The sequence below is a fragment of the Schistocerca nitens genome, chromosome 12 (assembly GCF_023898315.1).
Source record: "Schistocerca nitens isolate TAMUIC-IGC-003100 chromosome 12, iqSchNite1.1, whole genome shotgun sequence".
Classification (NCBI taxonomy): domain Eukaryota; kingdom Metazoa; phylum Arthropoda; class Insecta; order Orthoptera; family Acrididae; genus Schistocerca; species Schistocerca nitens.
The window spans coordinates 13037738-13053415 of NC_064625.1; the positions used below are offsets into that span (position 1 = coordinate 13037738).

The following is a 15678-nucleotide window of genomic DNA, read 5'->3' on the forward strand; positions in this document are numbered from 1 at the left end:
CGCCTAATTCAGTTCCTCAAACAGAAGTGGACGGGTTAAACATCTGAACTGAAACCTTCGTAGAATTTAAACAGTACTCGCTCCCCTCTACAGATCCTAGAAATTTGGAGCGGGAATTTCTGAAGACCTTATTAGTGACTGATTCTCCATCGCCCAGCCCAAACCGCTACGTATAGAATCCTGAAGTATGGAGAGGGTGTTGATCTTATAACGCAGGCGTCATTTAAGAAGAGATTTTTCAAAATTTCATCCGTGAGAGGGTGAAATAGGGGTTGAAAGATTTTTTGAAAATATGTTGCTATTAAGACAGTTTTCAAGCTTGGTCTGCGTAAATTGGTATTTGGTTTCTCCGTCAGAAATAAACAAATATATGTTCCAGCATTTTTGGATGTTTTACCCCTGTGGGGTGAAACAGCGTTTTTTTTCTTTTGAAAATAAATTATTTTTAAAGGACAACTAACATATTTTTCAAGCTACGTCAATGACACTTTGTTTTTGACTTCTCGGTTACAAATAAAATATTACCTGTTTCAGCGTTTTCGGAAATCTAATCCCTAAGGGTCTGCCTACTTGACTGTCTCATCATCGTCTAAACACTGAGGATAGAAACTTGAAATTTCGAGAGGATGTGAAAATGATGCTTTAGACATAGTTTAGGAAGTGATTGTTCGAAATTCCTCTCCTAAGGGCTTGAAATGAGGGATGAAAAGCTTTTTGAAAATGTTTCCTTATCAGGACAATTTTTTAGCCAGAAGTACTAAAACTGGTGTCTGGTTTCTCAATCAGAAATAATAAAAAATTTCTGTTAACTGTTTTTGGAAATTCAGCCCCTAAGGTAGTGAAAGAGAGGATGAATATTTTTAGTGAAGTATTACGTTACGTTAAAAACTGTTAGAGGTAAAGCTATAAAAATTAGTATTTCGCCTCTCAGTTATATGTAACGAAATATGTATTAGGGGATGAAAGTTTCTATGGAAATATCACCACAAGAAGGCAAAAGGCATGATTAACACAAACCTTGGACTCTAGGTACCAGAATAGCTTTTTGGTTACGAACACATTCGGAAAAGACATTGCTTCTTTGACCTTAATTAGTGTGTAATAGTTTAGAAGGTGCTACGATTTTCGAACAATATGAAAACTCGATAGCAGAAAAAAACGAGTCTGTGGGCAGATCATACAATCTAGGCGAGCGAAGTTAGTTTACATATGAATTGCTAACTGCACAACGGAAACATATCCAAAACTTTCAAAATTCGTTTTATTGTGCCAGAGAATTCCAACTGGCTAGGCGTATAGTTTATTGCAGACACGGAACTCGTCTTCTGTCAATAAAGTTCCTTTAGAAACAAGTACGATTCACCCCCAATTGCACGAAAGGCAACCTGTTCTGGTAATGTTGGCATCTGCACGAGAAAACTGAGAAAACAGGTGTGATACCACACTGGTAGTGGGATGATGCACCCTGTATGAATCCTTCGCAGAAGAACGAGAAAACTAGCTTCCTTCCTTGCAGATTCCAGTATATACTATTCAAAATTCTACGTGGAAAAAAGAAGAAAAAAAAACACCTTGACTTAGAAATGGTTCTAATGCAAAAGATGTAAGGGATAGAGACATTTATTTTGCCATATCAATCTATCGTGAATTTAGTTTCAACAAACATATTATTATAGGTATCTGAACCTAAGATAAACATTAATGGTCTCCCTTTATTTAAGGAATGCTGAGGTGAATCTAGAACTTCCCCAGTAATCTGCGTACAAAGCCAGACTATCTATAAACATCTTAAAAATGTATTCAAATGGTTCAAATGGCTCTGAGCACTATGGGACTCAACTGCTGTGGTCATAAGTCCCCTAGAACTTAGAACTACTTAAACCTAACTAACCTAAGGACAGCACACAACACCCAGCCATCACGAGGCAGAGAAAATCCCTGACCCCGCCGGGAATCGAACCCGGGAACCCGGGCGTGGGAAGAGAACGCTACCGCACGACCACGAGATGCGGGCTTAAAAATGTATTGTATTAAAAAAGTTTAGTTCATATTCCAGAAGGATGGATGCAGTTTCGGGATGTTATTTTGACATATCCAACAAGAAAGGGATATGAGACTACAGAGAGCCTTTAAATCCATGAACTTATTTTGATGCATTTGGTTTGAAGAAAATATGTAAAACGAACTAGTATCGTCATAATGCAAGGCTTTAGATGTATTAGGTTGGTGCATAAATTCGTAGCATTCTTCTATATGCTTAATAAACACAACAGATACACGTAACAGAGACTTTAGACATCAATAAAGTATTCTCCGTCACTGTTCTGTCTGCCAACGCTGGGGTGACTTTTCGATTCCGCGACCGTAGAGATCAGGTAGTTCCGGGGCAAAGGACTCGGCGATCCATGTTCGGAGCGCGTTTTCATCCTTAAAGGAAGTTCCTTGAAGATTGTTCGGTAGAGACCGGGGAAGGTGAAAATCTGAGGGTGCAAGATGAGGTTAATAAGGTAGGTAGATAGTTGACTTCCCAACCCAACTCATGAATAGTGTTATTCGCCAGTCTAGCAGAATGTTGGTGGGCATTATCATGGAGTAGCATCTCTTCACGCAGTCGTCCTGGTCGTTGTTCTTGGACTGCTTCTGCAGGACGTCTAAAGTTTTGACAGTAAATGTCGGCAGTGATGGTTACACTCGGAGAAGCAATTGGTAGTACACCACACCGCCGCTGTTCCACCACATGCATAGCGGTATCTTTTGTGGATGCGCGCAGGTCTTTGTACGGGGAGCTGCTGATTTGTTTGCGCTCAACTGTTCCTTTCTGTTTCTTATGTTAGCATAAAATCACCATTAATCATCACTAGTAACGACACAGCATAAGAATGGTGAGTGTTGTTTACGAGACAATTGATGCTGAGCAGGCAGAGATGGACACCGCTGATTTTTTGTGATGTTAGCTTACAGTATGAGGTACCCATACACACTATTTCTCAACTTTCCCCACTGCATGCAAATGTCGCACGATGGTGGAATGATCACAGTTCATCACATTTGCTACTTCTCGAGTACATCTACGTGGATAGTTGTGGATTAATGCATTTACGTGAACTTCGTCAAACCCTGAAGGTCTTCCTGAACGTGGGGAATCACTAATGCCAAAGCGATCCTCTTAAAAGGAGAAAACCATCTTCTTGCCATGCCGTGTCCAGCGGTGTCATCCCTGTACACGGCGCAAATGTTTCTGCTGTCCCCGCTGCTGTCACCCCTTAACTGAACACAAACAGAAGAATATGTCGGAAATGTTCAGGTTTCTGCACTCGGCGCTCCATTTTCTAGCGCCTACATCTCTACTCACTATCTACAAATGAAAAAAATGACCCGCTATGTATCGTAATCTCAAACTGTCCCACTAGCTCCAATTTTCCTTCCCGTATGTGCATAGTAGGAAAAGGTCTTTTTCAGTAACCAACGAAGAGTGATTTTGATGGGTGTGCGTGCCTGCGGCCGACTTTTTGAAATTACACTACTGGCCATTCAGACTGCTACACCAAGAAGAAATACAGATTATAAACGGGTATTCATTGGACAAATATATTATACTAGAACTGACATGTGATTACATTTTCACGCAATTTGGGTGCATAGATCCTGAGAAATCAGTACCCAGAACAACCACCTCTGGCCGTAATAACGGCCTTGATACGCCTGGGCATTGAGTGTACAGGTACAGCTGCCCATGCAGCTTCAACACGATACCACAGTTCATCAAGAGTAGTGACTGGCGTTTCACCAGGCAACGCCGGTCAACTGCTGTTTGTGTATGAGAAATCGGTTGGAAACTTCCCTCATGTCAGCACGTTGTAGGTGTCGCGACCGGCGCCACCCTTGTGTGAATGCTTTGAAAAGCTAATCATTTGCATATCACAGCATCTTCTTCCTGTTGGTTAAATTTCGCGTCTGTAGCACGATCTTCGTGGTGTAGCTATTTTAATGGCCAGTTGTGTATTAAGCCCAAAGTCTTGTCTGCGTTCCTTGTACCTCAACTTGAACGACCTGACAGTTTGAGCGATGTAGTTCACATTACAGCTATTGCACCGAACTTTGTTGATACCAGATTTATCATATTTGTCTTTCTCCAGTTTTAAACTGTTTCTTAATTCTCATAGTAACATGTTGGTGCTTCTAAATGCGGCTTCAATTTTTTGAACGGCGTAAGTATATTAGCTCCTTCCAGAGATAAGCTACCGAAATACGGAATTTATTACATTGTAACTTATTAGAAGGCACTGCTGCTACTTTCAGATGCTCGAAATTTTGAGTGCCTCCATAGTTTCCGTTTGCTTCCACATCTCAACTGTTTGCCACTATTTCTGCTACAAAATTTATAATAAAGAATTATTAAACATAAGATGTGAATTATCATTATATTATAGTCATTCAATTTAGTTTCTGGACCACGTTCGGCAATGCCGGGGTTTCCTACCCCTCATGTCATTATGTTCTATATATCTTACATCGTATGAGGGGCGTCCAGTAAGCAATGCAACACATTTTTTCTAAAAGCAGGTTGGTTTTATACAGGAAACCGCTACACTACATTATTTCCCACTCTTTTGGCTACAAAACCCTGTTTTCCAACATAATCTCCGTTCTGTGCGAGGACCTTACGCCACCTTACTGGTGGGGCATGTATGTCCAGATGGTTCCTCTCTACTAGTCGACCTCAGAGCCAACGTCTTACTACATGAATGACCTCCAAATCATCCACATATTTCTTCCTGCGGAGTGCATCATTCACTGGGCCAAACTGATGAAAGTCGGAAGGTGTGAGATCCGGGCTGGAGGGTGGATGAGGAAGAACAGTCCAACGAAATTTTATCAGCTCCTCTCCAGTGGGCAGACTTTCGTGAGGCCGACAGGAATGTCCGGTTGTGCAGCGAGGTGTCTGATTACGATCTGTGGATCACCTGGAATGAAAGTGAACAGATTTTCGAAGATTGCAGGAGTCACAGCTGTGCTGCACCAGCCGGTATGCTGAAGATCGGACAGCTCTGCGAGACCTGACTGCGGTGATGACAGACGCCTCGCCCAACGACTCACCGAGCTTTTGTTCACTACCAGACCACCTTAGACATTCTGCAAGCTCCTGTGAATACCTGCGATGCTCTCGCTTTGCACCGAAGGCAACTCCTTTACACAGCCCATTTTGGTGGTTACGTATAGAGCCATCACCAACTGGGAAACTGCCGGCCGTAGTGGCCGAGCGGTTCTGGGCGCTTCAGTCCGGAACCGCGCTACGGTCGCAGCATCGAACCCTGATTCGGGCATGGATGTGTGATGTCCTTAGGTTAGTTAGGTTTATTAGTTCCAGGTCAAGGGGACTGATGACCTCAGATGTTAAGTCCCATAGTGCTCAGAGCCATTCCAACTTTATGAAACTATAGGAGCTCCGCATTTTTTCGACCGAAGTTGGACGAGAAAAAAACGTGTTGCGTTTCTTATTGAACGCCTCTCGTTCATAGACGTCCGACCATATCTTCCTGGTGCTTCACATCCTTTGTCAGGCAGTGTACTTATTATTTAATTTCTTTTTTCTTTTCGCAGTCTCTTTATGTGCTCTGTCTTGACTTTCCGTTGCTAACCTTTTCTATCCTTCGCTCCCTTTCTTCAAACTCAATAGCATATCCTTGTTTCGTCTTCCTCAAGGGCAGTTAATTCTTTTTATACATTTTTATGTGTGTTTTGCTGTATGCACTCAATAATCGTGGTTTCTCCAGGGATTGCACTGCAGACTACACCTGTTGGCTTGGCCGCCTACATCCTGGAGAAGTTCTCCACCTGGACCGACCCGTCTTGGAAGACTCTGCCCGACGGAGGTCTAACCAAAAAGTACGAACTGGCGGACCTCCTGGATAACGTCATGATCTACTGGGTCACTGGCTCCATCACCACCTCCGTCAGGCTCTACTCTGAAGCTTTCAGCAAAGCAGCAAAAGTCGGCCGCAAGAGAGTGTGAGTACTGATGTTATCTATGGGTACAGTAACCTACCCTACTGTAGAAAATCATTTGTCTGGGTTGCGCACGTAAACATTCGGTCTCTCGACTGGGATTTCCCATGTATGAAGTGTCTACGAGTATAGCTATAAGAACACGGTATCTGACATGGACTTACTACGCTCCATCTCTTTTAGTAACAGTGTCTGCAAGTATAGTTTATGACGTTGAGGTGGGAGGTTCATACCCCATTCTGTGGCATCTAATAGACAGGCCTACTAGCTGAGTGGCTTGCCAAGCGAGTGCAATTATCATCAGAAATATTTTCATGATTATCATACCCACTGCTTGAAATATTAGCGCTAGTGCCCATGTTAGGCTATAATTTACTCTCGTCCTTACTTTTTAATGCAAAGTAATGCATAACGCATATGACTAGTAGCTAGTGCACATTTCTGATCGACTCACTCCACCCTGGCAAGGCCACATTTTCTTCCTGTGGTATATGTTTTATCCAAAGCTTAGACATCCCAGCAAGAAAGCCGGATACCAATATAGCAAAGAAGGCCAATTTGTATGTTTAATCATTCAGATGTGCACTTCCTTAAAATAGATCCCTGAATCCAGTAATTGTGAACTGAATGAATGGCTGGCCGTCTGCTGATCACAGATAGTGAAGGTAGATTCTATAATCATCTTTTGGACAGTCCTCTGGTCACCTTTGGCCGAACCAAAGAGAGGAAGCATACCAGAACACCAGAGGGCATGGAATGTGGCTGACCAATACGGTGGCAAGGTCCTCCCCCCACTTCTGCGGAAGCGCGGGATCACCAGATGATAGGCCACGTTTCGGCACTCGGTCGCTGGTTCCTGAGGTGTGAAGACATGCTCTATGTGTGCTCCAGAAAAACAAATTTAAATAAAAATGGTATGCATGTGGAATATTTAGGAGTAGATGAACTAATAATTTCTCTTTTCAGTAAGTTTCATTTTGGCCACCTAACGGCAGATGAGATTTTCTCCGGTTTCGCCTTACAAATAATGAACAAGAAATACTGAAGATCATTGCATTCCGCAATATCTCAATCTTTGTGACATTTGGCACACAAATAACCAGTAGCCCCTGAGACCCATGTTAATAATTAAAGTTTACGTAAGAATACGCATATCTTCTTTTCTAAATAGCAGCGCTCACGCAAACTATTTATTAGAAGGCGGTGAGTCGCGCGTTGTGTTTAAAAAATATTATATCGTACGCACTTCCGGGCTGTCGATGTCCGTACGAGTGTTATAGCGGTATAAGTTAATTAAAAGTCTCATGCTAGCCCACGATATTTAAAGCCACCCCAACCAAAATAATGAAATATATAATTATAAAAATAAAAATATATAATTATACCGTGATAAGTGGCCACATACACACACATATACCCTTATACCGTGATACAAACTCTTACCATATGATGTCTACCATTACCTGGTTTCCGCGTAACCGTTGTGGTGTAGAATTAATGCAGTTATTTCGTGTAAGTCAGTGGCGACTGCTACGTGTGGTTTGAAATATGCACGCAGGCGCCAGTTGCAACCTACAACGATGCTGACATAACGTAGCAGTTTGAATTCTAAATATTGTTTTTGCAACGCCACGTGTATCTTGAGCGCGAGTAAATGCATCTTACATATACGTAGCATGACTTAATCTCAATACACAGGCAGAAAGTTATTTATTATTAATGGAAATGTTACGCCCTCTTCCAATGAATGACAAGCGAGCGTAACCTGCAACTAACCCACCGATAATATAGACCATGAAATGATTCCTTTTCCCAGCAAATTAATCTAATGTTGCACAGAAAGAAACAATGGTATAAACACCTGCGTGTTATTGAAATAATTGGAAAGAATTTCTTTACCTTTATCTCTTTACGAATTGAGTTAGCTTTTAATCCTTTGAATTAAATAAAAATATTTGAAAACACAAGTGAAGCCTCACCTAAGCCATGCGGAGTTAAATCTCTGAATAAGTTTCGTAACCAAAAATATTAACCAACTTTAATATTGAAAACAGACTTTGGAAATTCATAAAAGCACGTAGAATGATTTTCCTTTGCGAGCGAAGCTCGCAAACACTGAAATATTTTTCAGCACACGTAAAGGCTGACTCAGCGCCACCGAAACAGTCGAAGCCAGATTTGTAATCGACAGCAATATTATCATTGTCTTTAAATAAATTTCACTTGAAGGCAGAAGCATTTTTGAAAGGAAACATAAGATACTTTGAATTAACAATATATTGTAACCTTAAAGTACAGACAGCATGTTATACATACATGCATCCATAGGCGACAGAGAACAAACAGGCGAAAAACAGAGAACAAACAGGGGTGAGCAACACGCCTCTTGTGTGTATACACTATGTGATCAAAAGTATCTGGACACTTGGCTGAAAATGACTTACAAGTTCGCGGCGGCCTCCATCGCTAACGCTGGAATTCACTATGGCGTTGGCTCACCCTCAGCCTTGATGACTGCTTCCACTCTCGCAGGCGTACGTTCAAATAGGTGCTGGAATGTATCTCGGGGAATGGCAGCCCATTCTTCACCGAGTGCTGCACTGAGGAGAGGTATCGATGTCGGTCGGTGAGGCCTGGCACGAAGTCGGCCTTCCAAAGCATCCCAAAGGTGTCCTATAGAATTCAGGTCAGGACTCTGAGCAGGCCGTTACAGGGATGTTATTTTCGTGTAACCACTCAGCCACAGGCTGTACATTATGAACAGGTGCTCGATCGTGTTGAAAGATGCTGTCGCTATCCCCGAATTGCTCTTCAACAGTGGGAAGCAAGAAGGTGCTTAAAACATCAATGTACGCCTGTGCTGTGATAGTGCCACGCAAAACAACAAGGGGTGCAAGCCCCTCCATGAAAAACACGACCGCACCATAACACCACCGCCTCCGAATTTTACTGTTGGCACTACACACGCTGGCAGATGACGTTTACCGGGCACTCACCATACCCACACCCTGACATTGCGATTTGTCACTCCACACGTTTCTCCACTGTTCAATCGTCCAATGTTTACTCTCCTTACACCAAGCGAGGCGTCGTTTGGCATTTACCGGCGCGATGCGTGGCTTGTGAGCAGCCGCTCGACCATGAAATCCAAGTTTTCTCACTTTCGGCCTAACTGTCATAGTACTTGCAGTGGATCCTGATGCAGTTTGGAATTCCTGTGTGATGGTCTGGATAGATGTCTGCCTATTACACATTACGAACCTCTTCAGGTGTTGTCGGTCTCTGTCAGTCCACAGACGAGACGAGGTCGGCCTGTACGCTTTTGTGTTGTACGTGTCTCTTCACGTTTCCACTACACTATCACATCGGAACCACAGGACCTAGGGATGTTTAGGAATGTGGAAATCTCGCGTACAAACGTATGACACAAGTGACACCCAATCACCTGACCACGTTCGAAGTCCGTGAGTTCCGCGGAGAGCTCCATTATGCTTTCTCATAATGTCTAATGACTACTGAGTCACTGAAATGGAGTACCTGGCAGCAGGTGGGAGCACAATGCACCTAATATGAAAAACGTATGTTTTTGGGGGGTGGCCGGGTACTTTTGATCACATAGCGTATGTCCAATTGGGCGTGACCTAGTTTAGCGAGCTATTGTGACCCATTAGGTGGAGGTGTGTAACGTTACTTCTCCCCTGTTGCACTGTGTAGCGGCCATCTGCCGCTGCAGTTCACTGTGGTCGACAACCTCGTCTCTCCGAACAGCAGCGCCCTTGGTTCGGAACGCTCCCCACACACGTGAAGCAATGCTGTGAGCAGCAGCAAACTCCTGGGCTGCACTCGTCATTCTTCAAGTTTGCCAGTGATTCTTCCCCATGTGAACTCATCCAAATGTTGTCTCTGGGTCATGTTGTAATGAAGACCACCACCACCACAGGGTACCTCAACCGCTAGCTGATTGACACACACAGTCTTTTCCAGTTCCTTCAACTGCCCTACTGAGCTGAGTGGTTATGCAGTTGCCTATCATGCAGCAGGACCGGGTTTGATTCCGGGCACCACCATCACCACCACCATCACCACCACCACCACCACCATCATCACCATCACCATCATCACATCACCATCATCACATCACCATCATCACATCACCATCATCACATCACCATCATCACATCACCATCATCACATCACCATCATCACATCACCATCATCACATCACCATCATCACATCACCATCATCACATCACCACCACCACCACCACCACCACCACCATCACCACCATCACCACCACCACCACCACCACCACCACCACCATCACCACCACCACCACCACCACCACCACCACCATCACCACCACATCATGACCGACCGCGCCAGTCGCCCAGCGTGGCGTCGACTTAAACAAGACTTGCAACCCGGCGGCCGAACTTCCCCGGACGGGATCTCCCGCGCAACAACGCCACACGATCATTTCATTTCACTCTTTTTCTTCAACTGCATAGTGTAGCCCCATTTGGCGCTATGGTCACATTCACCTCACGCCACGAGACGTCCAGCTTTCTGGGGACGACTGGGAGCCCTCTGTAACACACTGCCGGACTGATATCAATTACTACAGAGTCGTTGATGTGTCGCATTACTCTGTCTACCTCGATCGCAAGTTTGTCAGAGCAGTGTGCAGTTGGTGTATAACACTTGATATTAGTGCACTCCAAATTAGTCCCGTGCTCAGTCACGTTTGGAATGTGTAGGCGGTTTTCTGACAGACTGAAATACTGGTTAGTGAAACTCACTTTACAAAATGTGAGAGACAGATAAAACAGACGACTACCGGCCAGTTTCTTTGCTATCAGTGTGTTCGACAGTTTTGAAAAACCAGTTTATAAGAAATAAGTGCCGGATCTCGGAGCAGATAATCTGCTGTCAGGTACGAAATTTAGCTTCAGTAAAAGAGTACCAGCAGGAAAAAAAATATTCTTTTGTACGAGGTACTGTCAGGAGTAGACGGTAGGCTGACAACTGTAGGTATTTTCCGTAATTTAACAATAGCATTTGATTGTGCGGATCATCAAATACTTTTGCGTAAAGTGAGACGTCGTGGCATTAGGATAAATTTCAGCAGTGGTTCACTTCAGACGTAAGTGTTCAGTGTCAACAAAGAGGAAAGAGGTTAGAATCTGACTGGGGGGCGGGGGCGACAAAGTCAGAGATGCCGAGGAGTTCTACTCTGGCTCTACCCCTTTTCTTGATACATGCCAAGAATCTGACACTAAACGTGAGTGATGATGCAAAAATAGTTCCCTATGAAAATGACAAGTCTTAATGCGAAAGGCGTCGAACGTAATATAAATGAGGTCGCTACTATGGTAGTCTGGAACATAGTACGTGGCTTCGAGAGAACAGATTAATGTTTTGATGTGATCTTCTCGGATTATCAGCCGGGTCACGGCATCGTGTTGTCGCAGCGTTTCGACGGGTTTCCAACTCGTCATCATCTGTCGCAGTTCTTGCCCAGTACGTTCGTTTATAGCTACTGGACCGTTGGCGCTGCTTCTGGGATTCGGTCATCCGAGAGGCAGGCCGCCAAACAATTAAAACTCAAGTTATTAAACTCTTAAGATCAACCGTAAATTGATATACCGGGTGATCAAAAAGTCAGTATAAATTTGAAAACTTAATAAACCAGGGAGTAATGTAGATAGAGAGGTAAAAATTGACACACATGCTTGGAATGACATGGGGTTTTATTAGAACAAAAAAAAATTGCTACATGCGTGGAACATCTCTTGCGCGCGTCGTTTGGTGATGATCGTGTGCTCAGCCGCCACTTTCGTCATGCTTAGCCTCCCAGGTCCCCAGACCTCAGTCCGTGCGATTATTGGCTTTGGTGTTACCTGAAGTCGCAAGTGTATCGTGATCGACCGACATCTCTAGGGATGCTGAAAGACAACATCCGACGCCAATGCCTCACCATAACTCCGGACATGATTTACAGTGCTATTCACAACATTATTCCTCGACTACACCTGTTGTTGAGGAATGATGGTGGACATATTGAGCATTTCCTGTAAAGAACATCATCGTTGCTTTGTCTTACTTTGTTATGCTAATTATTGCTATTCGGATCAGACGAAGCGCCATCTGTCGGACATTTTTTGGACTTTTGTGTTTTTTGGTTCTAGTGAAACACCATGTCATTCCAAGAATGTGTGTCAATGTGCACCTCTCTATCTACATTGTTCCGTGATTTATTCAGTTTTCAAATTTATACTTTTGATCACCCGGTATATAATGCGGAAGTAATGAAAATTAACTTTTAAATAAATAGATGTATAATTTTTGAAAATATTTCATGTTTACGAACATGATTTTCATTTACCTCCCCATGCAATAAGATACGTTATTTATCTACGTTGGAGTTGACTCACCTATAACCGATAATCTCCCTAAACGACGCAGCTTGTGTCCGGGGCTGAGGAAATCTACACCATGTCTATGTTGTGTTGCAGCATCGAGAAGTACCCGCCGACAGCCGTGGCGCAGTTCGAGAACGACCTGGTGTTCACCCCTGAGTCCATGGCCCGCGACGCACACCCGGGGCTGGTGCGCTACAACGTCTACAGGGGTGGACACTTTGCGGCCTTCGAGGAGCCCAAAGTGCTGGCCGACGACGTCTGGGACTTCGTCAAGTCTATACGAGCGTAAATGTGTGTGTCAGAGAGAGAGAGAGAGAGAGAGAGAGAGAGAGAGAGAGAGAATCGTACACATACTCACCAGAATTAAATGTTAGAGTGTATGCGTTGCACTAAGGACAAATTTAAACTGTCAAGTTAATTGTAATCATTGTAGTAAAAATAGTTTCTTTTTTTTTAACCACATTGCGTTCGTTGCTTATTATATCCATGTTACCCTCATACAAGGTGCCCCATGAGGACTGGTCAGCATTCAGGGATTTCCCAGCAACGGTCATTCGAAGCAGAAGAATCTAATAATTGTGGGGTCCAAAATACACACCTCAGAAGCGCTCGTTCATTTTCGCTACTGTGGAAACACACCGCTTCTTCTAAACAAGTACTCGTAACTCTTAACGTGTCCATTTTGTACCAGTGTTTCCTGCTTCTACTGATCGTTGGTGCACGATGTTCGACGCTCTGAGACAAAATAGAGGTAAGCTGTATGGAAAGATAGGTAATGTACAATTTGTACAAGAACCGAGACGGAGCTTCTCGGATTGAAAACGTGTGAGACGGGGACGTAGTCTTTCACCGCTACTGTTCAATCTATATATCGAAGAAACAAAGGTGGAAATACTAGGTAGGTTGGACAGTGGAATTAAAAATTAAGGTGAAAATATAGCAATGATAAGATTCGCTAACAACATTACTGTCCCCAGTGAAAGTGAAGAAGAATTACAGGGCCCGCTGAATGAAATGGTCTAAGGAGTACAGAATATGGACTGAGAATAAATCGAAGAAAGACGAAAGTACTGAGCAGTAGCAGAAATGAGAACAACGAGAAGCTTAGATGAAGGAATTGTGCTACCTAGGCAGCAAAATAACTCCTGACGGACGGAGCAAGGAGGGCATAAAAAACAGGCCACCACTCCCAAAAAGTGCATTCCTGGCCAAGAGAAGTCTACTAGTATCAAACACGAATCTTAAAATTTCAGGAAAACATTTCTGAGAATGTACGCTTGAAGCACAGTATTGTATGGTAGTGAAACATGTACTCTGGGAAAACCGGAACAGAAGAGAATCGAAGCATGTGAGATGTGGTGCTACAAACGAAAGTGAAAATTAGGTGGACTGGTAAGATGAGAGAAATGAGGTTCTCCGTACAATCGACAAGGAAAGGAATATGTGGAAAATATTGTCAAGGAGAAGGGACAGGATGGTAGGACATCAGGGAATACCTTCCGTGGTAGACGGACTGGTAGAGGGTGACGGATTACAACAGAACCGGAAGTAACTGTTGACGTAGGTTGCAACTGAGGAAGCAATTTGTGACAGGCCGCATGTTGACTTAAGGGGGACGTTCATGAAATTGAGCAAAAATGTCAATTTTCGATTTATTTTTCTATTTGTTAGTACACCTCATGCACAATAAGTTCTCAAAATTTCAATGCTGAAATCGCATTCGAAGTGCCTGAAAATTAATTAAAAGTGTGACGTGGCCTACCTGCCACGCCCACGTTTTGAAGCAGCACTTCAATACCAGCACAGTGAACGACAATTCTGTGTATTGCTTTCAACCAGACGTGTGCGGGATGCATCTAGAAGATAGATCATCTTTGACTGATCCTGCACTTCTCAAAAACTGTGTTCATGGCAAAACCCAAAATCCAATTGAGTAAATTCACTCATATGGAAACGATGCCCTAAAAACACATTTGCATCTGCTACAGTTGTCAGATTTACAGCTTATGACGCAGTTATTGTATTTAATGATGGGAACGTCGGGAGGATGAAGGTATTAGATAGAATGGGCTTCAAGACAGGAACTTTTACTCAAGACATCCTGCGAAAAATAGATTTACAGCGCGTCTCTACAGCTAAAAAGTCAGTTGAAGAGCTGGTAAAGGAAAGAAGACAGACAACAAGAAACCAGAAGAGAAGCCTTGAAGGGAAAGACGACCCAGAGTACAAATGTGGTGCCATCTGAAGAAGTGACATAAGGAAAAAAGGTTGAACTTTAAATTGCGTTTCCTGAAAAATTTGTTTTTTAAAGCTTATGTACCTTTCGCTCAGATTCTATGAATGCTAGAATTATGAAATTTTTTACACATATTTCTATAAGCCTAATAAACGTTGTCGCAAGAGCAAATTTTGAAATTCTGATTGCAAGCTGAGATATGGGGCAAAGTGCTTGGAATTTTGCATGAATTTAAAATTGTACTTGTGGAATTATAATTAAAAAATTATGAAAATTCTCCTATTTCACCTATTCTAAAAACCTCAAGAGAGAAGTTTACAACATATAAAGAGATGAAACAGTGAAATTTCTACAATACTTTCTGAGAGAAAGTCTTTCTGAGTCTTGTTGCAACCCCTGTCCACAGTACCAGCACCCCTTAGCGGCTCGCCATCTGACAAATGTTCATGACTTCGCCTTTCCGGCCGAGATCTTTTTTAATATGTGACTTGTAAGTACTGCATCATTTCGAGTCAGTACAAACTTTAATTTTATTAATGTACTATATACCTAATGTTTTAGTACAGTTAGTCTAACTCTGAAGACGACGCTCATAGTAGCGTCGAAACCAGGTCAATTTGGACTTAATATTTGTGACCGAGGGCTTATTTGTTACAATATAACATACATTATTTTTTGAAAATAAAACTTCAAATTTCATTCAAAAAAGTTGAAAATATTACCATATCTCCAAAACTGTGGATTTGGTGCATTTTTGAAATACTATGTGTTTTTCATCAACGTCCGCCCTTAATACATATATATATATACATTGCGCCGCAGCTGTTGCGGAAATGGAAAGTGCTATTCATGTGCTGTTTCCACAGAATGGACTGGTAGTCAGGGACTCATATTGTTGGCCAATAGACAGAGTGCAGTAATACTTAGAAAATGTACTTTTTTTAAATGGCATAGCTTTTAACCTTTCCGATGGACTCGCATTCGGGAGGACGTTTCCAACAATGCAAGAGTGA

At 42.9% G+C, this 15678-nt stretch overlaps 1 protein-coding gene across 1 annotated transcript in view; it reads left to right on the forward strand.

The window, feature by feature from the left end:
* Positions 1 to 12883, forward strand: part of LOC126215250 (juvenile hormone epoxide hydrolase 1-like) — a 60887-nt gene extending 48004 nt beyond the window's left edge. The window contains exons 5-6 of the mRNA XM_049941923.1: positions 5775 to 6009; positions 12523 to 12883. Coding sequence (XP_049797880.1) covers positions 5775 to 6009; positions 12523 to 12718 — 431 coding nt within the window. The 3' untranslated portion in view covers positions 12719 to 12883. The remainder of the gene's footprint in view (positions 1 to 5774; positions 6010 to 12522) is intronic.
* Positions 12884 to 15678: the final 2795 nt, after the last annotated feature.